Below are 27,044 nucleotides of genomic sequence, written 5' to 3'. Positions count from 1 at the left end.
ATTTGACCTGAGTGGCCATATGATGATTGTAAACCAAACTGTGTAGTCAACCTCCACTAGTCGATGTCGTTGGTGGCATTTTGTGTTACCAGGTCTATTTGATGCTAAACTGCATATGAAATTATGCTAATATGCCACATCTATCAAAATTATGCTTGTGGGGATGATAACATTATGCTACTATTATGCTAACTTAGAGCTCACTTCTCGTTTGTTGCTAAACTCTACATGAAAATGTGCTAAATCTATCAAAATTATGCTAATGTTATGCTAACTTAGATCTCATTTCCCAATATATATGAAATTATGCTAAATCTATCAAAATTATGCTATTGGGATGACAGAGTTAGGTTAATTTTATGCTAATAGATCTCATTTCTCATTTGATGACAAACTCAATAGGAAATTATGCTAATGTTAAGTTAAATTAATATTTTATTTTCACAGAGAATATAAATATATAACATATAAATACAATTGACCATTAAATATGAAAGTTGATAATCCAATCCTATTTACAGGAAATATCTTTATGGACCTTAGCATGTCCTTAGAAAGATTAAATTTGATGCAATCACCTGCTTTCTTGATACCTTCACTGAATGTGAGTTCATTTGTTAGTGAAACATTTGAATATTTTTTTTTCTTTTTCTTTTTCTTTTTTTTACCATGGAGAAATGTGCTCACAGTGCATAAGGTGATGGTTAGCAAGGCTCGAACTAACTTTGAAAGAATAGGATATTTTTTAATTAGATAAACTTTAACCCAGAATGACTCGGTGTCGATGTTTACATGAAGAAAACTGTCATTATCGTCACTTGTAATTAATTAGTGCACGCCATTCTCTATCCAAGTCCTGTTTTTCGTTCTCCAAGATTATTTTTGGTATTTTGTTTTGCACTTATGTCATGAAACAGACAGTTGTGACTTTCTTTTCTTATGTGACAGATTGAGAAACCTAATTTGTTATATATCATGTACATTTTTTTATCAAAATAAGTCGGGTTTATTTGTTATTTGTAATGATTCTACATATATTTGTGCCAAACTTCACAAAATTATGCTAAATGGGTCGTTATGCCAAATATTACGCTACATGACGAAATTTTTCTCAAATATGCTAAAAGCATCAAATGATGCTACTGCATCTGGTAACATTGGTGGGGGTGTACTACGCTGCTATTGTTTTGGTATGCGCACAGTTTTCGCTTTTACAGGATTTCCTTGGTGTAGCAAGTATTCATCCTCTATTTTTTTTTAGACAGTCCTAGTCTAAAAACTATGCACACGCATGTATGGGTTTCGTACTAAATGCAGTGTTTGTGTTAGGTTTGATAGTGAGGAAAATGTATATCATAAAAATCGACAATTATTAGTAGTAAAGTATGAAAAATATACAAAGACTTTTGAACACTGTTCTGAGGTTTGGTAGTGAGAGCGATGTATCATAAAAATCCACATTATTAGTGAAGGATAAAAAGTATGCAAAGGCTTTCGACATCAACGGTGTTAACGTAAACACAGTAGAGTATAGTAATACAGGCGGTCCCCGGGTTACGACGGTTCCGGCTTACGACGTTCCGAGGTTACGACGCTTTTTCTTAAATATTCAATGGAAAAATCCGTCCTGGGTTACGACGCTTGTTCCGAGGTTACGACGCTGATGCTTCCGACGCTCCGAGTTAACGACGCTTTTAAAAAACGCATACTATGATAAAAATCCTTTATAGTTTAGCACAGTATATTAATAAAAATAAGTTTTCTGGTTAGATTACAACAAAAATTTTGAGATTATGATGATTTTCGACACTTTTTATGTTGCTTTTTCTATGTTTTTTAGTGACGCCTCATATGCGGAACTAGTTCCGAGCGAATGAATACATACTAGTTTACATATAACAGTCCAAAAGCGCAAATAATGAAAAAATCATTGCTTGTTTCCAGTAATAATAACAAAACGAAGTTTCTGGTTAGATTACAACGCAAATTCCAAGTATCCAAAGAGAGACATTATCCAGTAATTTGATCAGAGAGAGAGAGAGAGAGGAGAGACAGAGAGAGCGAGAGAGAGAGAGGAGAGAGAGAGAGAAGGGCGTCTTACCGACGCTCCGAGTTTAATGACGCTTTTTAAAAAACTCATACTATGATAAAAATCCTTTATAGTTTAGCACAGTATATTAATAAAAATAAGTTTCTGGTTTAGATTACAACAAAAATTTTGAGATTATGATGATTTTCGACACTTTTTATGTTGTATTTTTCTATGTTTTTTAGTGACGCCTCATATGCGGAACTAGTTTCCGAGGCGAATGAATACATACTAGTTTACATATAACAGTCCAAAAGCGCAAATAATGAAAAAATCATTGCTTGTTTCCAGTAATAATAACAAAACGAAGTTTCTGGTTAGATTACAACGCAAATTCCAAGTATCCAAAGAGAGAACATTATCCAGTAATTTGATCAGAGAGAGAGAGAGAGAGAGAGAGAGATAGAGAGAGAGAGAGAGGCGTCTTCCGACGCTCCGAGTTAAGGACAGAGAAGTGTTCGTTTCGTTAAACGGCCTCTGACTCATGCCAGTAAATGTTTGTTGATACTAATATAAGCCTATTTAAAGATACGTTTACTTTAATTAGTCTATATGATACGTAAATAGTAATCAACTGTTCTTGTAGCCCTCAATATTTGGCAAAATCGAAGTATCCAAAGAGAGACATTATCCAGTACGTAATTTGATCAGAGAGAGAGAGAGAGAGAGAGAGAGAAGAGAGAGAGAGAGAGAGAGAGAGAGAGAGACGCTTTGGCAACAATGGTCTCGGGGGTTTTTATAGCTTCCTTCTGCTTGATGATCGTGGATATTGTAGAAGGATTTCGACCATACTCGTTTTGCCAAATCGACGATACGAACGCCACGTTCATGCTTTGCTATAATTTCATGTTTTGCTTCCATCGAAATCATTTTCTTGGTTTTTTATTTTTTGTTTATCACCTGCTTTGTCTTTAGCTTTGAGACCCATGGTTAATAATAAAATAGACAAAATAACACGAAAAATAGGCGCAAATACAACGAACTAAACAACGACGTGTTAACATGCAGCACCAACAAACAAACAGACTGAATGCCATTTATCGGTCGCCTATACAACTAACACTCATCGCAAAATCGTATCTCAAATATTTCGTTGTATATCAAAGCTTGTATTTTTCGCAAATTTTCTGTTATATCTCAAAACATTCGTATATTAGGGCAATCGTATGTCAAGTTTCCAATGTAATTTGATCAGAGAGAGAGAGAGAGAGAGAGAGAGAGAGAGAGAGAGAGAGAGAAGAGAGAGAGAGAGAGAGAGAGAGAGAGAGAGAGACGCTTTGGCAACAATGGTCTCGGGGATTGACGTAACGTTTATTTTCTGAACAGATAGGACAGAGAAGTGTTCGTTTCATTAAACGGCCTCTGACTCATGGCAGGAAATGTTTTGTTGATACTATATAAGCCTATTTAAAGATACATTTACTTTAATTAGTCTATATGTACGTAAATAGTAATCAGCTGTTCTTGTAGCCCTTCGACAAGATTTTGCAAAATCACTCCAGGTTGTACAGAAAACGTTCAAGAATGTAGTGTCACCAGAGGATTACAATAGTTTTTACTTCAAGAACCAGCATTCTTTTATGAAAATACTCCAGGTTGTACATAAAACTACAGGAAACGACATGTAGTGTAACCAAAGGATTACAAGTAAGGTTTTTATAACTTTTTATTAGTTTAAGACATATTTCCAAGCGTCGTTCCGGCTTACGACGATTTTCGGCTTACGACGCGTCTCAAGAACGAACCCCCGTCGTAACCCGGGGACTGCCTGTATTCTACTGTATTGTATAATTATGAATTTATATGGCACAGATTATTCTTCACGGGATTGTGAATTTCTTCGCAAGTAAAAGCAGTGTTTAGTACGTGTGTGGTTCGGTAACGAATGCAATCTTTACACTTGGTTAGGCTTCCTGGTAAAGAAGAGGTTAGTATGTAATTTGGCCCCCGTAGGGGAGACATCCCTATTTAGGATATTATATGAAGAAAGTTTTAGTATCTAACATTTACAGAAAGCTATTTTGAAGTGATTTTGTACATACAGGATGTATACATATGCACAATACAGAGGTTTTGTTTAACAATCTGCCTCATGCCACAAGCTGGCAACGTTTTGTAGGCAAATTTTCGTAAGTTACGATACATAATTCGGCTTAATGTTAATATTTCATTAATTTACTGGGTATACTGTAATAGTTAGGCTTGTTTTTCAATGTTTTATCATGTTGGAAACAAGTTTTGTGCCTACCTGTTACTCTGCATTCTGCATAGTAGTAGCTAGCCTATGGCACCTGATTAACCATTGGTAAAACAGCTGCATTGGATGTAGGCCAGTTTTTATTCATATACAGTATACTAATTTAAAAACAAATATATATCTAATATGATATTTATTTAACTCTGAACTTATTTAATTGTAATTTATGTGTACTGTTTTGTATAATAAGGCAAATTTAGGGTAGTAATGGGTGGTCAGGAACGGATTAATCCATTGTCGGTTATTTCTTATGGAAAATATTTATTCAGATCTTAGTAAATTTAATTTCGACGCCTCTTTTGGAACGGATTATCATTGAGGTCCGGGGCTCTGCTGCATAGCTTTTGATGAAAGAAAAGTAAAATGGCCTAATTTATGGTAGTAGTACATAAGAGCTAAATTAATCTGCATTAGGTGTTATACATTTAAGATTTGAAAGTTGATTTCCCCAGTACTGGGAAGGGAAAGAAAGATTAAAAGTTTGGCACTGAAGAATTTAAAATACAGTATTGAGTTAAGGGTTACAGTTGCCATGATAGAGTATCGAGTTTAAGAGTTAGTTTTCAATTTGTGCATAATACGTAGTGTCCTGTGTTAGTTCTTTGTCCTGAGTATACCTTTCCATCTTCCCTGCCTACCGTACTGCAGTATGACGGGGTACCAGTTGTAAGTACAGTACCTCCATGTAATGCACACTAGATTTTTGAGTATGAAAGGTGATTTTTGAGTATTTTCATCCGAGGATGACTTCAGTATGTTTTACAGTATTTGTATGAGCTGATACATTAACACCTGGTTGTCCTTAACAAACCCTGTACATATTTGGATATTGAAATTTTCTAGCACATCTTTCCTTATTAAAGTACTATATGCATTCATTTGAAACCTTTTGTTTTTGGTGTTTGCTAGATGTTAAATTTTACACAGTACTTTTGTGAAGGAATGACATAAACTTTTTGACATCAAAGTTTCCTTTTAAAGGAAAAAATTGAGTAGATATTGGTGATATGCGTCTGTGCCAATTGATAAGCATGTGGCACAGTATTCTGGTACAAAATTTTGTGGGTCTGGCATGGTTCCAACAAGAATCACAGCTTGAACTCCCTTATTGCTGCTTCAGATATCATAGACCATTCATTGTAAAACTGGATTTGTACAAAGGGGTAGTAGCATCATTTTAGTGGATCACTGATTGTTTAAAAATTAGGTATATCTGAACATACTGAACGGCTTGTTTTTAGCATTTTTATCATGAATTGAATCGTTCAAATCACTCTAGTCCAGATTGCTCGTAAAATATGTGGTAAGTCTTTTATTAAATGTATATGTTTAGATTTTAAACCATGTATTTTCCATGATTACATATTAAAGTTAAATTTTTTTGTCTTGTCCAAATAGAATTATAAAAGTTATCTTATGAAAGTTATTGTTATTAAATAGTTTAACCAGATCTTTGATCTAATTGATTTAGCTCTCACAGGGCTGGCCTCCATATGCAGGAAATTATACACACAGTATTTTGAGTTAGAAATCTTGCTAATCAAAATCAAAATTGTCAAGTTGTTGCTGAATTTTATGATTTCTGTTGCAGAACTACACTTCAGGAACTGATGGATGAAGCATATTTAGAGCACGATGCCTAGTGAGTAAAATTACTGTTTTGTTGTTGGTACTTTATAATTTCACTAATGAAAAAGAAAATATTAAACAAAAGGAAAATATATACTGTATTTGTTGAAAAGGTTCCAGCTCATATAACTGTTTTCCACTATATAGTGCAATTGCTCTATAGTCTCGCATTGCTATTTAACATTTGTTACATATTTCACTAATAAAAAAGAAATAATTGAAAAGAAATCGCATACAATATATCTTGAGAAGCTTTCTGTTCATAACTTTTCCATCACAGTCCAGTGCTCTCTAGTCTTATGTTGATTTATAACATGTTATCTTGTTTTATTGCAGCTGTTTGTTTGAGGGGGTCATGAAAGGTCTGGAGCCGTGGTACATAGTTAGTGAACATCTGCAGCAACCAGATCCTCGCTCAAACATTATAAATGCTCAGCCGTTTGCACGACCACAGGTTTGACACTTCCATTCTGTTAAACTTCAAAACTTATGAAATTTTGCAATTAGAACCTAAAATACAGTTATTTACAAGGGCTATTACTGTAATAGATTGTTTTCCGTTTTTTGTATGCTATTAATGATGGATGTTTTCTCATTATAGGATATAGGACCAACCAATTTATTAGTTCAAAAATTAACAAGTATCCATGACAACTTGCTGCAACGCCACGACGTAGCATTGTATAACCATCTTGCACGTTTGGAGATTCCTCCACAAATATATGGAATGTGAGTGATTTTATTATTGTCTTTAGCACTGCATTTTGTACAGTTGAACTTTTACAAGTTTTTACTGAAATTTTTAACTTAATTTTGTTTGAAATTGGGCCAGTGTCTTACGAAAATATTATCCTGTTATAATTTTCTTAGAGAAAATAATTAATGTTCCCACCTTTATTTTACAGCCGATGGGTACGCTTATTATTTGGGAGGGAGTTTCCTTTACATGACTTGTTGAATGTATGGGATGCTATTTTTGCTGACTGTCAGGCAGCATTCCCTCTTGTAGATTTTCTCACAGTGGCTATGTTGTCTTTCATCCGTGAACCTTGTGAGTAGATGGTATAATTCCAATTTTATGGTTGTAGTCAATACTCTTGTATTAATTCGTCCCTCTTTTGACAAACTGGTGTAGTGTTTTTTTTTTTTTTTTTTTTTTCTCTCTCTCCAGCCAAAGCAATTCAGCTTGTGATACTCCATAACATACCAAATCTTCAGCAGTCTGAATTATTGTCACATTTTGAATTAAATATCCTCAAATGATGTGCTAATTAGAAGCTCTGAATACCAAAATCTTTCAAGCCTACTTGGGGAAAAAATGTCTTATACCATTTCATCAAACCTTGGACGAATTATTTCATGGCAGTGCATATATACCTTAAGGCCGTTTTGAAGGATTAGCCATCTTGGTTAAATGAAGTACTAGTAAATCTTTTAGCATTTTATATTTGTTACGACATCAGGGAGGTCGCAATAGGTAAAAACTTACCTCTTCGAGGTATCTTGGTAACGCTGGCTTGAGTGCGGTACCACTCTTTGACAGAGATGTCTTAGTATCCTAGAAAATAACTCAAATTGGAAACCAAAAAAAACTGGGGATTGGATGAAAAACATGTCCACATCTCTTTCTCTCCAATAGTCAAAGATTTACAATTGATATAAATTCCCCCAATGAAAATACACAAAAGTCATTAGTCCCCTCCCTAAAACTAGCACCACTCTGTTAGGTTGATTACCAGATCCATCTGAGAAAGAAAGAATCCCACATAAATAAATTGTAAATAAAATCAAAATGATAATAATCAATTCTGGAACAAATGTCATACAAGAAAGATAACACCTCTGAAACAAATGATTTAAATGTAAAAAAACAAAGAAACACTCTGTCATAAATGTGAGTATGCTTACCTATTTCAGCAGCAAACACGCACACTAAGAAAAAAAGACTAGTTCATGCCGAGTACGACCTCCAAGTAGTGTCCAATTATCCCTCATCTTCCATATCACAGTGTAACAGATGTGCACGCACACTTGTACGTACAGCTAATAGTCCCACCGATGAGATATGACCAAAACCAGATCAGAAATGTACCTACTTCCACCCATGTACAAACATGCGACTTCTGTGCCCTTGGTTGTGGATGCATGAATGAGCTGAGCTCACACATCAGCCATCTCCAAAAAGTGATGAGTTACAAAATCCCGCTCTGTCTCCATGGGAGCCAGTGGTGACTACAAAAATGTTCCGACACTTGCTTTTCCAACCTTTTGAACTGAGATTTTGGTATCCTCTCTACAGTGCTGCAAACCAGACTATGCACTTGCACAGTTGCTGAATTATATTCACAATGGTGTTCATATATTGATAATGCCTGTTTTATATTCATTGCTCCTTTGCAGTAAATGCCCTACATTTATGCTGCAAAATATTCTTCTTGGCTAGTAGTCACCCCTTTGATATAGATGATCTGAAATTTAAATTTAAAATGCCTGTCTTTGTTTAAAAAGATCTCCATTGTAAGACTCAGTCATTGATACTGCTTTATTGCAATTTCCAGTACTTGGTGGAGATTACACTACCTGCTTAAATTTCCTGATGCGGTATCCAGCGTCTGCAGATGTGCAGTACATAATAATGCTGGCCTTACACCTACGTAATCCAAAAGTAAGATTTTTATTTTTTATCATAAAACTAAGTGAGATAGAAGCAGTAGTATTAACAAAAATTTTAAAAATTTAATGGAATTGAGTCATTCTTTCAATAGTATGCCCACCCAGAGGAATTGCTTTCTTTTGTTTTGGAACGTGCTTTATTACTTTTCATTTTTCAGATTTGGTGAGTTTTTCTTAATGATTTCCATGAAGACATACTCTAGTGCTCATCATTGTTAATTAAAGTTTCAAGTTTTCTCCACACTGCTCATGCATCCAGTGTATTTTCTGTATGAATTTCCATCTGAATTTTGTTACTTTCATCAAAAAAATTCAAAAGAAATCAAGGAAGAGCTATCCAATTTCTTGTTTACACAGTGCAAAAGTATAATTTGCCTTTCCATTCATACAAAATTAATTACTTTGTTCCGACACGGCATACAAACCTTCGGTCCTTTTACAATAGGAAGGTTACTAGCGGCAGCTGGATAGGTCGTAAGCTTTCGAACAAGGGGTTCGGTAGTTAACTGCTTGTCCGACAGGCGCACGCGCGACTGGGAGGTAAACAATCACTTTTGCTTTCGGCCTGCTGGCGTGTAGACGTGTGTATCATCGCGCTCTGCCCGCTTCATCGTCGTTGCTTTCGCATGGTTGTGTTTTTCTTTTTCTATTTATCTAGTGAAACTGAATTGTAAGTACAATCATTTCATCTTTATTTCCATTGAATTCAATTGTGAATTAAAGGATCTTGGTTTCTCCACGCCCTCCGATTACCCGAGTGCCGGGACTGAAGGGCGTAAGTGCGGGAATTCATTTTTCCCAGAAATGATCCTCGCATTGTGTATGCTCGGTGCCGAGGGCGGGAGAGCGCTCGCTCCGAGCTTATATTTTGATTGGAAATGTATAGATGAAAATCGTAAGTAAGTACCCTTTTTCCCATTTCATATTTTTTTGACCTGTATGCTCGTTGCCGAGCGAATGCGCTCGGCACAAAAAACTTATTCTGTATGGAAGTGGAATCGCAAGTACAGTATTCTTTTCATTTTCATATATTTATTTTGATTGTAGCAATACTCATTTTGGATCAGTTTCCGCTCTTACCCGGAAATTGATCCTTTCCCCTTTTCATTTGAATGAAGTGAAATCGCAAGTGCAGTATTCTTTTTCATTTTCATATTTTATTGAGATTGCATTATTTACTTGGATCAATGTTTCCGCTCTTACCCGGGAATTGATCCTTCTCCTTTTTATTTTGTATGAAGTGAAATCGCAAGCGCAGCATTCTTTTTCATTTTCATATATATTTTGATTGCATCAATTCATTATGGATCAAGGTTTCCGTTCATAATCGGGAATGGATCCTTTTACCCTTGTGCTCTGTACCGAGGGCGCAAATGCGCTCGATCCGGGCCCTTATTCATTGTGAAGTGAATCGTAATGCAAGATTCTTTTTCATTTTATTCCTTTTATTATTGATTGCATCAATATTTATTTGGTTCAAGTTCCGCTCAGTTAGGGAATTGATCCTTATGCCCTTGCATTCGGTGCCGAGGGCACGATTGCTCTCGGGCTCTTATTATTGTTGGGTACATGGGTGCTCTGCGAGGGTGGGGAACGAGAATATCTCTCTCTCGTTCCTCTCTCCTCTTCTTCTCTCTCTTCTCTCTCTCAGATGGCCCTTCCCCTGGGGGGGGGGTGGGGGGGGGGGGGGGGGGGGGGTTATCTGGGTTCTTCTCCTCGCCCGATCCGTTGAGCGCGGGGGAGGGCGCTTGGTGCCCGATGTACAATTGTATTCGGGGTCTTCCGCTCGTTCGGTGTGGGGCTCACACACACACACACACACACACACACACACACACACACACACACACACACACACACACACACACACACCCCCGTGTGAGGGGACTTCCCCCCACTAATCACTACTACTGTTATTTTCTGCAGGTGCTACTGCCACGAGGGTGGACCTTGGTGAGGTATGGGCGTCCTTCGATTTGCAGGGCGTGCCTAGTGTCCAGGGCTGCGGTTCTATGTCTGGGCCTGCTGCGGTCACCCATGGAGTGGTGACAACGATATCGACTCCAGGTGACGACGTCTCTCCTCACCTGGTGTACTCGCCTCACGTGGTAACAGTCTTGCCTACAGCCGCTGTGAAGTGCCGTTCGCCGTACCGAGAGGGGGGCGTGCCGCCGCCGCTCGTGGTTGCCGCGCTGCCGCGACCACACTTCCGCTGCCCTAGAGCTCGCCCGTGGACCTGCCGCCGGTACCAGGATGTTGCTGGCTGCTGCTCCACCTCCTGTTTCCGGTGCTGCCTGCCGTACCTGCCGATTCTGTGCTGACTGTCCATGCAGTTGCTGAGCTGGCTGTCCCTGCCGTTGCTGCGCTGGCTGTCCCTGCCGTTGCTGCGCTGGCTGTCCCTGCCGATGCTGTGCTGGCTGTGCCTGCTGTTCCTGAGATGCCCATACCTGCTGACGTCGTCCCTGTTCGTGGTGGTACTACCCCAGACTTTGGTCTGTCTGTACAGGTGCGTCCGGGCCCTGTGGCTTCGGCTACAGCAGCCCCGGCTCCGCCCTGGGTGGCAGATCTTACGTCTGTCCTGAGGAAGCTGACGAAGAAGAGGAGGAAGGTGTCGTCGTCGTCTTCATCTTCTTCATCGTCGTCGGCTGCCGCCTCTTCCCCTTCGACTTCTAAGGCTTCACAGCCGAGGAAGAAGAAGGTTGCCTCCTCCCTCCTAAGAAGTCTCCCTCGGGAGCTTCTCGGGACCCGTCTCACCTCGGTGGGACTGGAGGGTTCTTCCGCTGGTCCTCCTGCTCCTTCGGGAGCGGGGCCCGTCTCTTCTTCCGCAAGGAAGAAGACTACGGGTACCAGAGGGGTACCGGCTAACACCGGGTACTTCCTCGCCTGGTGTCAGTGGTTCTGCCACTGCATCAGGCTCCGTCTCGGCCTCTCTTTCGCGGGAGGTACCGAGTGTACGGTCGCCTACCAGCGACCGTGCAGCCAGGAACCAGACCTCTGAGCCCGCTCAGCGTCAGGTTCACAGCATGGAGCGGAAGACTGGTGACAGCCGCTCACGCGACTCTCATCAGACCAGCTCTCGCTCTCGTGGCGACCAGCTGGCTACCCGGGCTGACGTGACGGTCCACGACCGGCCACGGGCTGAGGCTGGGAAGAGGTCCCCCGTTCGCCGGTGCCAGCCACGGCTGGAACCAGCGACGTGACGTGACGTGCCGTGAGGACAAGCACTGGTCTCACCGTGACAGTGGAGCTGCAGGTCGCCTGACCGTCGCTCTCACAGAGAGCGATCGGGTACGGCAACCAGCACCAGCTCTTCTGACACTCGAGATCAGGGCCGCTGTGCTCAGTCCAGCCGTTCTCCACAGCGAGACGGTTCGACCAGGCCTGCAGCTCGATCGCCGCCGTGGGTTGACGATCGCCTGCAGCCCTCCAAGCCTGCTGGTTCTGCCAGCGAGCGAGGAGGAGCGTCAGGTCTGCCTCTCCCGTACCTTCAACCTCCTCGGGTTACACCGGGAGGAGCGAGGTATTGAGGAGTGATCGTGAGGGGTGCGCCCCTCATGATCCCACCACGACGCCCTACGTGCCAGGCATGGTTCTTGGACCGGCCAGGACGTATGTGCAAGTGGCTGGAGGAGACCGAGAGGGCTGTCGCTGTTCCCCCTTCTTAGGAGGAAGGTTCTCGGAATATGCTCTTGTTCGAAGGGCTTAACGGTCCTACTCTGCAAGATGCTGTGACTTCCGAGATCCAGAGGAACTTTGCCGAGGTTATGGCGCAGATTCGTCAGCGCAGCGACCTCGGGGAAGGATTGCCGCTCCTACCAGCAGCCACGTCTCGGCTCGAGTTGTTTTGGGGCCCGAGAGGGAACCCAAATCGACGGTGGGTCTGCCGCGATCGGAGCTTGCCGACTGTGTTGAACCAGGTAGTCTCTCGTCTCCGGACAAGAAGGCTCTCTCAGTTCTGGCTGGTTGAACAAGCTACTTCCACATCCTCTACTGAGACAGAGGCTTTTCTATGTGTCTTCGGACACCGTATTTGAATACCCCTTCGGTCCTCCTGAGAGGTTTCGACCTCGACGAGGACTGGAATGAGTCGGAGGACGGTATCGGCTCTCTCTTGTCAGGTGTCGATCAGCCCCACCCAGACGATGTTCACAGTGGCAGCAGACCCTTACCTACAGTATGAGTTTGTAACCCTCCTCGGGAAAACGTTTTCTCCTGACGATACGTTTTCCCAGGCTCTGAGAGGCGGCGATGGCTGCTCCTTTTCTTCTCCAACTGCTAGTTCCACTGGGAAGGCGAGCCATTATCCAATTCCTCCCCCATTCCCTCTCTCCTTACGGCTACGAGGGAAAGGGGAGGGATCCTACAGAGATTTCTCTGTAAGATCCCACGTTAGGGACTGCGCTACCGGGGGGACCTTCGGGTCCTACCTGACGTAAGCCCTGGTCGTTGAGGAGGGATCCTGCCCCTTTCTCGATTTCTTACGGGAATCGAGAGGACACCAGCCGATATCGTTTGACGAATTCGGTGGGGTTTCGCAGAGTGCTTAGAATTCTACGGAATTTCTAGCGCACTCAGTGTTCGGAGTTTTTTACGATCTCCAAACACTTAGGCGAGACCATGGTCCAAAGTGAGCGAGAATCCCCGATAATTGTTACACGATAATCGGGAACCTCGCTTATGCTCGAATTCCTGTAATTTCTAGCATTTGGAAGAAGACTGCTGCTGAAAGAAGAGTATCTCACAGTAGGCGATTAACCTGGAATAGAGAAGAACGGACGGGAACTTCCAGTTTGGCTTGAACTATCGTCTTCGGTATTCTGTTCACCATTGAGCTTTCCTTTGGGAAAGACTTCTCCTTCACTCTCTTGACTAGAGAACGAAAGGCGGTCGATCTCCAATCCTTATTCTCATTCCTCGAGGGGAAAAGAATTTAGGATGGAGGTCGTTTTACAGAACCTACAAATATACTACGTATATTACCCTCGCGACATAATTCTTTTAACAGTTGAATTGTCCGGGGGGTAGGCGCATACCGTAGTTAACTCTACGGTTTGTGACCGAGACGAATTGTATCTTAATTGAACTGCAACTCGGGGTTGCCTGCAACCTCCCAGCAGTTATCAGTTTCGATTTTAGATACTTGGTATTGTCACGACAACACGAAATCAGCATTTGTATTTACCGAAATCCGTTTCGTTTAAATATAATTGCTAGAGCGTATTCTTTATGCTCGATGGTTCTAGCCGAACGCATTCCTTCGTGGAAGGAATTACCTGGCAACTCAGGATGACGAGTCACCGAGAGCTACTGCGTATTGAACTGCCTGATAGCAGCTCAGTATCAGCTAGGTCTCCGAGATGCACAGTCGGTTACGTCTCTCTCTCCCCTAGTTTGATTGACTACCGAACCGTATCTCTACCCAACAATCATGGACTTAGGTCTCTGATTAACGGGGATTCTCGCAATAATGAAGGACCATCTACTGCTGTGACGCTCGATTTCATCGCCTTCCACATTGCGAGAATTTTCAACAGAGATATCTCTTGGACTCTTTCATCTTTCTGTTTACCGCACGGTAACAGAAGTCTGTACTGGTCTCCCGCTGCATCGCACCGCGATAATGTGAATGATTTTTGCAGACATCTGAGTTTGTCTTCAAAATATCTCGTATTCGCAGGTGTGCAATTATGCATTGTTCGCCCCGAATTAACAGATGTGTCAGAAGACATCGCCTACTCTCCGACCTGACAGCTCTACTTCCAAATGTTCAGCCCATGAGAAGCAGTTCTTCAGGCAGTATTTCCCTGTGTCTTCATTACTGAAAAGCGCTCCGCTTTCATTGCAACTACGATCCTCACCGGACAGCAATGAATAGCGGTTAGCGTTCTCAGGCTTTGTAGCATAGGTTCAGAATCTTGAGAATCCTTCTCTCGATTCAGCTGTGAAGACGTAGGCTGTACACCTTCGTCTTCAACGACACATAGTGTTGTTTCTCCTTAGCTGAGAGTCAACTATACTATGAGATATCTTGCCATCAGGGACCTTGGTCTCTAGAAGGCAATTGACTTTCGCCTGTTGGGCACATGCCTTAAGAGAATCATCACCTCGCCGTCTGGCATCGGTGACGAACGAATTATTTGTTTAGTCTCTTGGCATAACCCTTTTAAGGCGAAGGTCACGTGACTTGCTCGGGTGCTTGGACAACTTGCCTCCTACCGAATGCAGTCAGTCGGCAGCTGTCAGAGCGCCCAAGTCAGTTACGAACTTCGCTGTGGACTTAGTTCGGTTGTTCCATAAGTCTTTTCTTCGTCCTAATGGCTTGTCACAGTACCCATACCATCGACACCCACCATTGAGTGACGGTGTCCTATCCACTACGAGAAGAAGAACTTTCACTGCATGGGGATAGGAGAATGTGAGACACTTCGCTGCAGACGGATAGACCAGTATGGGTACAGGACATCAACCGAAGTTGAGAAGAGGGATAGGTCATACGACCATTCCCTTCTTTTCCTCTGAGTAATTGCATGACTTTTCCTGCAAAGTCAAGCATCCAGGGGATGGGGATTCGTGATGCTCGATTTCGTACCAAACTTCGTAGCGAAGACTCAGAACCCTTCGGTTCCTGACGATCGGTTAGAGTCCTTCACAATCCCCTCCCTAATGGACTTCACCGCCTTCGATGCGAAGGAGATGCTGCTTTGTCCTGTGAAAGCGCGATCGCGCTTTCTGAAGAAACTCGACATCCCAGGCTGAGTGTTGAAGACTCTTCGTCAGCACCAAGATGACCTAGAAGTACACTCCCTCGAGTTACACAAGAACTTCTCCGTGGCGCAGGTACTGAAGGCAGGGGTCTGGTACAACCAGACCACTGGCACCTCCTCCTACCTTTTGGATATTGCCCACAGGTCCTTGGATCGTTTTCCTTGGGACCCGTGGTGGCTGCTCAACACATTGTTTAGCTAACCCAAGACCCTAGCAAGGCTGACAGCATCGAGCCCTGGTGTGACTGTAAGAATAGATAAGTGAATGAGAGAGTGACTGGCTTCTCTTCCTATCTTTTTCTCCCCCTCTACCTGTGGGTAGAGGGATACGGTCATCACCTTGCTGGATAAGGACGAGATGCAGGTGAGCTACTTGACAGAGCCCCATACCTATTTCACACAGGGATGGGAGCGAATATCCACCACTTCCTCCTACAAGGGGGGGAAGTGGATGCCAACAAGAGACAAACCATAACTTTATGTTGCCTCTTGCAAATAGGAACTTGTTCTTGCTTGCTGGTACGAAGAGATACGCTTGCCTCTCTCTTAGTACTTGGTCCAGAAGTCTGACCATTGATCCTGCGGTGCACACCCCGATCAATCGGACAGAGGCTTGGATCCCTCCCTCGCTCTTACGACCAGGGAGGCATTCCAAGGTTGGGCGAACACCAGTCTGTTCACAAAAGACTCAGATTCCTCCCACCAAGAAGTGAGTCTTCCTATTGTAAAAGGAAAAGGACCGAAGGTTTGTATGTCGTGTCGGAACAAATGACAATTTGTCCAAAATTGCATTTTTCCTAACTATACAAACCTGAGGTCCTTTTACACATAGTCCCACCTCATGCCACCCCTCACTCTGCAGTTTTTGCTTGGGCCAAAAGCAAAAGTGATTGTTTACCTCCCAGTCGCGCGCCTGTCGGACAAGCAGTTAACTACCGAACCCCTTGTTCGAAAGCTTACGACCTATCCAGCTGCCGCTAGTAACCTTCCTATTGTAAAAGGACTCAAGGTTTTGTATAGTTAGGAAAAATGCAATTTTGGACAAATTGTCATTTTTTAAGCCACGTATAAACCAAAAATTTAATTTAAAAAAATATAAAATATAGTTGTACAAACAGAATAACAGTTTGTCACTTTTTTAAGGATTTGCCATAGATCATAATGTAGTATAGTATATCAGTCTCCATGGCAACAACAATCGTGCCATATTCAGGATTTTTTTTTTTATAACTTGAGAGTTTGAAAAATGCATGAGGACTATATTTGTCATCAGAAGCTTAAAGGATTAAGAACGCACAATGGTTTTTATTAAATATAGAATTCTGCATTATACACGTATAGCCTTTTTAAAATAAATATATTTAAGGTACCTTTTTAATTTTGTATTAGCCAAGATGAATGTGTTCATTCAAATTACCTTAGAGATAGTAATTATGGTGGTGATAACATCAAGAGTTTATGAGAACATTGCTGAAGTTTAGTGAGCTAATGTGAGTTACCCAAGATTATTTTATTTGCAGCAATATCCAAAGCCAGCAGGTTACTCTGGTGCTTGCCTCCAGGCACATTCCTACTGTTGGAGGGGAGACCAGATGTACATCGGGGCCCTCAGATAGTGGCAACATCTGCACCACGTCAAACGAGGTTCATCCAGTGTCCCTAGAACACAGCCCCAACACATAGGTAAAAGAGATCCACCTCAGGCGATCAGGCTAGTGTTGAGGAAGCATCCTCGGGCAGAAGATTATCTTCCCCCAATGCATTTACTGATCCTCTAAATGGTAAGCATTGAAGCTGTAGCAGTTGTCAGTATCTTGCTGGTTAGCATATGCTGTATTTAGTAATTGAAAAGTGAATTAGTGGGTGAATTTTAAGGGTTCATGTAGTTGTTGAGTAACTGTAGTACAATTATTGTAGTTGATGGATGGACAGCACTTTATAAATGTAGATTTTGGTGCCTTGGTAAAGGCTGTACTTTGCATAATGTATGTTCTTCAGAGTTCTTTGTGTTAAAAAGGAAATAGACAGTTAACTCCTGAGTATCGTCCAAGGCCTTGGCAAATAATTGACCGTCTATCATATGCCATAAAAAGTTACTTGTTACATTGCAGTCAGATTCCAAAATACATTTGTTCATACACGAAACAAACCTTCGGTCTTAACATTAGGATTTACTAGCGCCAAGCTGAAAACCGGTTAGAATTAAAATTACACTTGTGAGATCCAGGGACTAATGGCATCTATACCAGGTCACGGGGCATGTATACCCAGAATGCCCACGGCTACCTGTGACCCACCAGTTATTTTCCTACCGCCTTTAAGATAAGACGTGTTACTGTCTATCTGATTTAAAGCCGGTTTTTCAGTTTGCCCGTTCTTTATCCATTTCGTTTTTTATTTTTCATTCCTTTTCTTTCTCCAAGTGTGATCAGTGTGTGGTAAGTGTATACGTGGTATGATGGAGAATTTTGCCTCAACATCAGGATCGTCTACTGTTTCGAAGAGGAGACAAGGAAATGCCCAGGAGTCAGTGGCTTTCCATGTTCTAGGTTCCTAACTTCGGTGTCGACGGATCCTCATCCAACGTGTAGTAGGTGCAGGGAAAACGTATGTACGGCTACTAATCCGTGTTCTGTTTGTCGCGGTTGGTCGGTGGAACAGTGGAAGAAGGTTCTATGGGAAAGCCAATACAAAAGGAAGGGGGTGACGCCATCTTTGGATGACCAAACCTTACCGGCTTCTTTTGTATCGGCAATAAACCAGGCTGCTCCATATGTTTCTCCACCTGCTTTTGATTTGTCTCATACCCTTCGGTTTCTCCTAGCGGTTCTGTATCGGAAACGTCAGGAGGGGCCTTGGGTAATTTTATGAATAATTTGCACTCTCCTTTGTTCCCAGCAAGTAGAGGGGGAGATCCGCCATCTTTGTTCCAGGCTCCTGCTACTCAAGCGCATAGGTTAGATGGTACGTGGTCAGCGCTAGGCCTACCAGGCGTACCAACCTTGGATGGTCTGCTTGCGCATTATATGACATCACGGTTCCAGCAGGGTCCGGCAGCGCTGAATGTTCCTCATCCCCCGGGCTTGCAATTTATGGGAATTAATGCCGCGGCTTCACCATCCCACTCAGTGTTTACAGCGATGCAGAACGTGGGAGGTAGTTTGGCAGCAAACGTGCGGTTGCCAGCAGAAACCTCTCAGTCTTCTCGCTACGAGAGGGATGACGTCACAACATACGTCACACTCTGATATGGCAGGCGTGATGACATCACACACCGATTCTCGGCCTTTTTTGCGGCTGCACCCAGACGCTAATACGCTTTCTGACCCGTCAATGCAAACTGTAATGCAGAAATTACAGGATATAGAGAAGAGAATGAATAAGAGACAAAAAGAAAAAGTGTGATTCGCCTTCTTTGTCTTCTTCCTCTAGTTCGGCGTCATCGCTAAGTCCGATAACGTCACGGCGAGCGCCAGTCAAACGTTGGAGGAGGATTTGGGAGTTCCTGGCGGATCCTCGGGCTAAGAAGAGAAGAATCAATTCTTCCTCATCTTCGGACCAAGACTGTCATTTCCAAGTCAGCAAGAAGGTCGGAAAGTCAGTGGCTATTAAGCACAAGGTTGGCAGACGAAGCTGTTCGCAAGAATCCGAACAAGCGAGAGAGGTGACGGCCGGCGGGCTAGCGGCCGAGGCGGAGTTGCCAGTTCGGATCGCAAAAAACTGTGATACCTCTGGTAAAATCGACGTTGGCGCGAAAGGTGCAGCAGAGGATGGAATGCAGGTCCCAGTTTTTCGCCCGTAAGGCCGTTCAAATACGTACGAAGGACGATAACGCTCCTATTAAAAGTACGAAAAATAGAGAGTTTGGCAACCTCGGCGGATGCGTTCGTGGAAGGCAGTGTCCGTCTGGATAGAAGGTCGAGGCCGGGCTCGCCGACGCTCGAAAACACGGATTGCCAATACTAATAGAGACGAACTTATCTCTGTCTTAAGGGAGCCTTCATCTTGGAGATCTAGATGAGATTCTCGCTCTAGATCCGTGAGCAGAGAAAGAGTGAGACGTTCTCGTTCCCCTGCTGACTATCCGGGATCGAGCCAAGAGCGGCCAGCAAAGATCAAAGAGACCGCGGCCGTAGGGGCAGGCGGCCGTGGAATTCCGGGCCGTCTGTCAGAAGATAGGGGCGAGACAACATCCCTTGTGACTGAGAATGGTACACTAGAGCCGGAGGAAGGAGAAAACCAAGAGTTTCTGGCCTCGTATGCAGAGGTGATTGATTTGATTCGTCAATTCAATAACCTTTCGGAGAAGACAGAAACACCGGCCAGTATGCTTCCTCTGGAATTGACATGGCATTTGGACTAAAGAGGGATACCAAGGTGTCGTATGAATTGCCTTGTTGTTCGAGTCATGCGGAATCGGTCTTGCAACACGTAAACGCAAAGATTGCAGGGAGGGATAATTCCTTAAGATCTAATAGATCATTTAAATTTATTCCCCCTCCAATGATAAAGCAAAGGAAATATATACGACCGAAGGTCCCTTTGCTGTCTATGACAAATGAACCCTAATGTTGTAAGGTTAAGGCCTGGATTAACCTTGGATCAGGTTAAAATGGAGTGCCCTTCGATGACGTACCAAGAGGCTGCTACGTTAGAAGCAACAGCTTCTTCTGTCTTTCAGGCTGCTTCTTGGTTAGACCTTTGGTCAACAGCAGTGGCGAAGATTGCATCCTCGGAAGCAACAGGAAGTAGTGGATGAACCATTGTTCATTAGATTGCTACAGTCAGGTTCCAAGGCGATTGCGTACCTGACAAACGTAAGTGCCAATGTTTGGGCAAATATCCTGCTAATGAGGAGAGATGCAGCGTTGGCTAGACTAAGCCGCAATGTGGATTTGGATTCCCTGTTAGCAATGAGGAATGGGGATATCTTGGAATCGCAACTGCTGTTGCCAGAGGTCATACTGGAAGAGGCGATAGATAGAAGAAGGATGGACACTAACGATAGGTTGGTGCAACAGGCAGTTAGGAAAACGTCTAACAGTCAAACTACTCCTTTGGAGGGAAGACAACAGCAGATGTCTCGAAAGAAGACAGTGAGACATAGCATCCCTAATAGAGTCACAAGAGGATAACTCATCGGCCCCTTTCACAATAGAAACAACAGAGGAAGGGGCAATAGGGAAGAGGGAGAGGCTCAAGAAGATAGGATGGGCGCCTACCCATCACTCTGCCACACCAGTGGGGGGTTGCCTGGCAAATCACTGGAAGGTGTGGCAGGAACTAGGGGCAGAGCAGTGGGTGGTGGATGTTCTCAGGATCGGGTATTTGATCCTGTTCGAGGTAACCCCCGCCCCTGACAGATCAACCATTACCACGTCACTTATGCCCACAAATCTCAGAAGGCCACTATCTGCAGGACGAAGTGAAGAAGATGATGGAAAAAGGAGCTGTGCAACAAGTATGCAGTCCGACAAAAGGCTTCTACAGCAGGATTTTCTGTCCTCCACTCCAACGGGGAGTGGAGGACAGTAATAGACCTGTCAACGCTGAATCTGTTTATAAGGAAAACCAGTTTCAAGATGGAAACTCCGAAAATGGTTCTACAAGCAGTCAGAATCGGAGAGACTTTATGCTGACAGTCCGATCTAAAGGACGCATACTTTCAGATACCAGTCCATCAGTCTTCAAGGAAATTTCTCCGCTTCAGTCTTGCAGGGAAAGCTTTCGAATTCAAGGTCCTGTGCTTCGGATTGACAACGTCTCCTCAGGTTTTTACAAGAGTGTTCACCCTCGTGTCGGCGTGGGCGCATGCTCAGGGATCAGGCTAATAAGATATCTGGACCAATTGGCTGGTGATAGCAAAGTCCAGGGAGAAATTACTCAAGGACAGGGCGGCCCTCCTGCAGCTTGTCACAGCCTAGGTATTGTGGTGAATCAGCAGAAGTCGCAGTTGGATCCAAGTCAACGTTTGGAATATCTGGGAATGGTGATAGACAACACAAGCCAAAGTATTCCCGACAGACCAAAGAGTAGAGAAATGCAAACAAGTGGTGAATGCCTTTCTGGGAAAGCAGACACAGCCAGCAAGACAGTGGCAGGTGGTGCTGGGAATCCTAACCTCCCTGGAGAAGCTAGTACCAAAAGGAAGGCTACACCTTCGGCCCCTACAATGGAGGATGAAGGAGTTTTGGTCACTAACAGTAGATCACCCGTACGAGCAGAAGTGAGGAAAGACTTGCTGTGGTGGGTGAACGACGACAATCTGACAGTGGGTGTCCCCCTTCAACAATCCTCCCCAGACCTCTTGCTGTTCTCGGATGCGTCACTAGAAGGCTGGGGAGCCCATATGGAGGGTTGATGGTGTCAAGCAAAATGGAGTTGCAAGGACAGAGAACTCCATATAAACGTGCTGGAGTTGAAAGCAGCTTTTCTGGCTCTACAGGAATTCAGGGAGAGAGTAAAGGGACACTCAGTGGTAGATGTCAGACAACACCACAGTAGTAGCTTATATAAACAAGCAAGGAGGCCTAGTTTCTCGGCAGTTACATGTGATGACAGTTCAACTTCACCAGTGGGCTATAGAGAACCTGGTAGACATCAAGGCCAGGTATATTCCGGGGAAAAAGAAACATAGTGGCCGACAAGTTGAGCCGCAGGGATCAGATTCTGGGAACGGAGTGGTCCCTACACCAACAGGTAGTGGACAGGATGCTCATGTTGTGGGAAGGACCGATCATAGACCTATTCTCAACCAGGTACAACAAAAGTTGGAAGTGTATTGTTCAGTAGTCCCAGACGCAGAGGCAGTAGCAGAAGATGCGCTACAACACCCCTGGGACAATCTGGACGTGTACGCATTTCCTCCATTTTGTCTAATCCGTCAGGTTCTGAACAGGGTAATGCGGTCTCAGAACCTCAAGATGACCCTGGTAGCCCCGTTATGGCCGAAGCAGAGTGGTTTCCAGACCTACTGGAACTCCAGTAGTATGTGTCAAGAGAGTTACCTCCATGGAGCAACCTTCTGTGTCAGCCGCACGTGGAGAGGTACCACCAATCGGTGAAGTCCCTATCGCTTCACGGGTGGAGACTGTCAAGTATCTCCTCCGAGCGCGAGGGTTTTCGCAGAAGCAGCAACTCAGATGGCAGGTAATATCGGAAAATCATCTGCGACAGTATACCAAGGAAAGTGGTCAGCATACTGTGATTGGTGTCATAGAGGGAACGTGTCTCCACTCGGTACCACTATTCAGCAGTTAGCAGACTTTCTGATATATCTCAGAACAGAAAAACCATGTGTCTGTATCTGCAGTGAAGGGGTACAGGGCGGCTCTAGCCTCAGTCTTACGAATGAAAAGGAGTGGACATATCGTCTTTCATGGAGTTGGCCATGCTGATGAGGAGCTTTGAACAGTCATGCCCACCAAAGGAGCTAAAAGCCCAGATTGGGATCTGACCAAGGTACTGAGTAGTCTGACAAAACCCCCCTACGAACCACTAAGGCAGTCCATGGATAGGAGCCTAGACCCTGAAGACAGTCTTCTTATTGGCCCTGGCTTCAAACCAAAAGGGTGGGGGAGCTACATGGCCTCTCATATCTCATAAAGCACTTGAGAGGTTGGAGATCAATGGTATTTGAGTTTGTCCCAGAATTCGTGGCCAAGACCCAAAATCCAACAATAGTAGACGGCAGATTCGACTCCTTTACCATACCTTCCTTGGCAGACTTTGTAGACAACGACAAAGCTGAGATGCTCCTGTGCCCCGTCAGGGCACTAAGGGAGTACTTAAAGAGAACAAGGCACCTCAGGCCGGGTGCCGGAGGTTGTTCGTAAGTACAGGACGGAACAAGAAGGAAGTGTCCAAGAATACAATATCGTTTTGGCTAAGGGAGACGATCAGAGATGCTTATACGGCAGAAGACAGAGGGTCAGATAGCCAGTGGGAGCTAGAGCTCATGACATCAGGGGCGTGAGTGCTTCCCTGGCATTTAAGAAGAACATGTCTGTGGATAAATTTCTGAAAGCTGGTGTGGTGGAAACGCCAACAACTTTCACCTCATTTTATTTGAAAGATGTTGCCCATAGATCCTTGGACACCTTTTCCTTGGGTCCAGTGGTGGCGGCCCAACAAGTGATATAGTTCATCCAGTGCCCCTGGCGGGTCAGTTTTGCGTCTAGTCTAAGATGAAGGTATGAAAGTAGAATGAATGGGATGACTGGTCTTTTTTCTTTACTACTTTCTTCCTACTCCTTTAACTACGGGGCAATATGAAGGAGAGTACCGTCATGTGCTGGAACGGACTAGATGCAGGTGAGGTGGTCAGCCATACTGTGAAGCTATCTTAGGTGATGATATACTTTTCAGTAGCAACACACCCCTCTGGATAATAGGGAAAAGAGGGGTGAAGGTGGATCCAGTTGCAAGGGACAAGAGTAAACAGTAGAATGGTATCTACACCCAGTGGGAGAAAACCAATAGATCCGCTTATATCTTTGGTCCTAGGTTCATTGTCCATTCTCTTAGAATTTCCCTATATATTCGGAAATGGATAAGGTGGCAAACTCCCAGTCAGTTGTAGAGACTTACCTCCCTCCAATAGTAAGTCTATCCTAATGTTAAGACCGAAGGTTTGTTTCGTGTATGAACAAATACCAAATTTGTAACTAATTTGTATTTTTCATAACTAACAAACCTGAGGTCTTAACAGTTAAAGGCCCACCTCGAACCACCCCTCTAGCAGTCTAAACTGGGTTAGAAATATAACTGGTGGGTCACAGGTAGCCGTGGGCATTCTGGGTATACATGCCCCGTGACCTGGTATAGATGCCATTAGTCCCTGGATCTCACAAGTGTAATTTTAATTCTACCGGTTTCAGCTTGGCGCTAGTAAATCCTAATGTTAAGACCTCAGGTTTGTTAGTTATGAAAAATACAAATTAGTTACAAATTTGGTATTTTCTTCTTTAAAGATAAGAGCCAGATTATGTGGTATTGAGTGGTTGTCATGATAGAATCTTGGTCTTATGAAAATTTTTCATTTGAAATAATGTAATTAAAAGCTTTAATGACTAAGCGTACATATAGTACTTACAGTGTATTTTACTTCTTTCTTGATCAGAAATCATTACAAAAGGAGATAGACTAAGTTAAAAAAAGATTCAAGTATGATTTTATTATTTGCCACAAAGCTATAAATAAAATCTAAAACCATTAAACTAGAGCATCAAAGTAAGTTACCAAACTGACAAACCACAAAGAGCAAAGGGACCTTGAACTTTAGTTCTAGGATTCTGAAGAATAGCATGCTGTTTTTTAAAATGAATGAGCTGAGAGGATTAGTATACTTTATAATTACAGCTAAAAAATAATTATAGTCAATTAAAGGTTGCACAAGCAAATAAAGTTGGGTCAAGATAGGGAAATGTTCTCTGTACTATTCTCAAGAAAGGAAACTGTGTTTATGTGTTTTTTCAAGCAAACCAAGATTATAGAAGGCTTTAGCAAAGTCCAGGGCCTTTTAATTGTTGGTTGTAGGGTCACCACCACTGAAAGGCAGTCAATTTGAGCACCTTAAAGCACCCACACTTAGTAGTACAAACAGTAATCCATTCACTTAAGTGTGTCGATACATTTTTTATTAAAAGCAGTTTTGAGGAATTTAAATTTTCAACTAAACGGATGGGGATGCATGATATGAGTTTGAGTTGCCTCCTTGAAAACTGTTAAATACCAGATATGCTTGGTTAATACTACTGTATATGGAAAGAGCAAGAATAGCATTCTTTGAAGCATTCTCAATATAAAAATTGATATCTGACCAGCCTTCCTTGGACCTCTGGTATGTCATCTCCCAGGGTTAGGGGAACGGAACAGTGACCTTCGTCTAGGAGAGCCAGCGGAACGAGAAGCCACCTCCTCCACTCCTCCACTTGCACTTCACTGGACACTTTATCAGAAAACACTTTGTCCATTAGGACTTTTAAGGATGCCCTTATCTTAGACACTGAATACACTACCAGTTTTAGCTTATTAAACCTGGATTCAAGGTTGGCAGTGGCATTGGGGTCAGAGGTATGGGGGCTAAGTACGGGAGTATGTGGAATGATTGAAGGAGAGGTGTGAAAAGGAGAAAGAGCGTGAGCGGGAGAAGAAGAATAGCGAGACTAAGATCTGATTTGGGCATAAGCTAAAAGAAGCCCTACTCATGGCCCTAGAGGTTGCCTGTCATTCCCAATTCCTTTCAAGCTTGTTAAGGTGAAATTCAAGAACTTTCCACTTTCTCTAATCCCAATCCTTGCACTTGTCACAAGTATTCTCCTGAGAACATACCTACCCTTTTACAGTTGCTGTACATAGTACCTATGTGCATCATAGTAAAAATTAGTTAACCTAGACTAACTGCCTTTGCTACAATAGCAAATACTAGAAGCACTCGAGTCAGACGTAACTCATAGGAAAACTAATCCAAAAGCTGACAAAAGCAAACAAGCAGCTTGAAGGCTACATGAAAGCGACAATACTTCATCGAATTCCAGCGAGTACTGTAAAAACTGTTGAACCAGGCTGCAGCAGCTCGACGATGTTGCACCTAAGTGCGGCAGAAACAGAATGACAATGCTGGCAATGTCATTACTTCACACCCGTTCAGTGGGCAGGGCTTGTCACCTACACTCTGCTATTGAAACTTTTCCAAAATTTGTTAACTGTAGGGTTGCTGCACAAGTGGAAACTATAGTTAAGTAATTACTTGGTAAGTTACTTCAATAAAAATATAGATTGATATAACATGCTGGCACAAGAATGACAGTTGTCAGGTGACCACATTCTGGGAAAAATCTTTTAATTGTCACTAGGAATATGGATAATCCTGGGACAAATAGAAAATGAACACAAATTTTGTTTCCCAAATACTAAATTATCTAAATTTAAGCCTATCTTTTTGACAGTCTTTGTCAAAGTTTTAAAATGACATAAAGTTAGAGAGGTCAATGGTAAGTGTATTGTACGTACTTGATATAGATCAATATAGTTATAGTACTGGACTAGATGAAGTCTATTTTGCAATGTAAATAAGTATAGTAGTAATGGGTTTTCAGATCAATCCACAAAATTTCTTCATTGGGATTAGAATAGAGGCAGTCCCCAGTTATCGGTAGACTCTGTATATGGTGAACCGGTTTTATGGGGCTCGTCTACTGCCATAAAATTGGCGATTTATGGCGCCGTAATGGCCGAGTTTCGGTTATCGACGCCATAAGGTGCCGATAATAGAGTTAAGGTGCCATTAACTGAAAGTCTGTGCCATAAGCACCATAAATCACCGGGGTTTTGTTAATGGTGGGTTTCACTTGCAGCACCCTGCTGAAAACCGGGAACTACCTGTAAGGTTATTTCTTACGAGGACATTTTTAATGTACTGTAAAATAATTGTATATACAATATAAATCTAATTTTTGAAGTATAGTAATGCTTGTCTCCTAAAGTTCAGGAGGTTTGGAAGTTAGTGTGATTTCTGGTAATGGAAGCTTGGCTAGTTTGCTATATTATTTGTGCCATAGATCTCTTGTAAAGGGTATTTGCTTTGAACAAGATTTGAAGTCTTGAGTGGAAGTTTGTACTGCACATGCTA

General features: G+C 42.9%; 2 protein-coding genes across 6 annotated transcripts in view; both read left to right on the top strand.

The window, feature by feature from the left end:
• LOC135198445 (TBC1 domain family member 5-like) overlaps positions 1-27,044 on the top strand; it is a 212,291-nt gene that overhangs the window by 113,237 nt on the left and 72,010 nt on the right. The gene's annotated exons all lie outside the window — the stretch shown is intronic.
• Positions 4,981-17,075, top strand: LOC135198827 (TBC1 domain family member 5-like). Its single transcript, XM_064226798.1, is given in 9 exon segments — positions 4,981-5,012; positions 5,938-5,988; positions 6,312-6,429; positions 6,577-6,704; positions 6,881-7,026; positions 8,534-8,640; positions 16,933-16,965; positions 16,967-16,993; positions 16,995-17,075. Coding segments are annotated over 9 exon segments (708 nt in total). The 5' UTR covers positions 4,981-4,995.

The sequence above is a fragment of the Macrobrachium nipponense genome, chromosome 22, assembly GCF_015104395.2.
Source record: "Macrobrachium nipponense isolate FS-2020 chromosome 22, ASM1510439v2, whole genome shotgun sequence".
Classification (NCBI taxonomy): domain Eukaryota; kingdom Metazoa; phylum Arthropoda; class Malacostraca; order Decapoda; family Palaemonidae; genus Macrobrachium; species Macrobrachium nipponense.
Note: the sequence above shows the minus strand (reverse complement) of the source record. Positions and strands in the feature narration are given on the sequence as shown.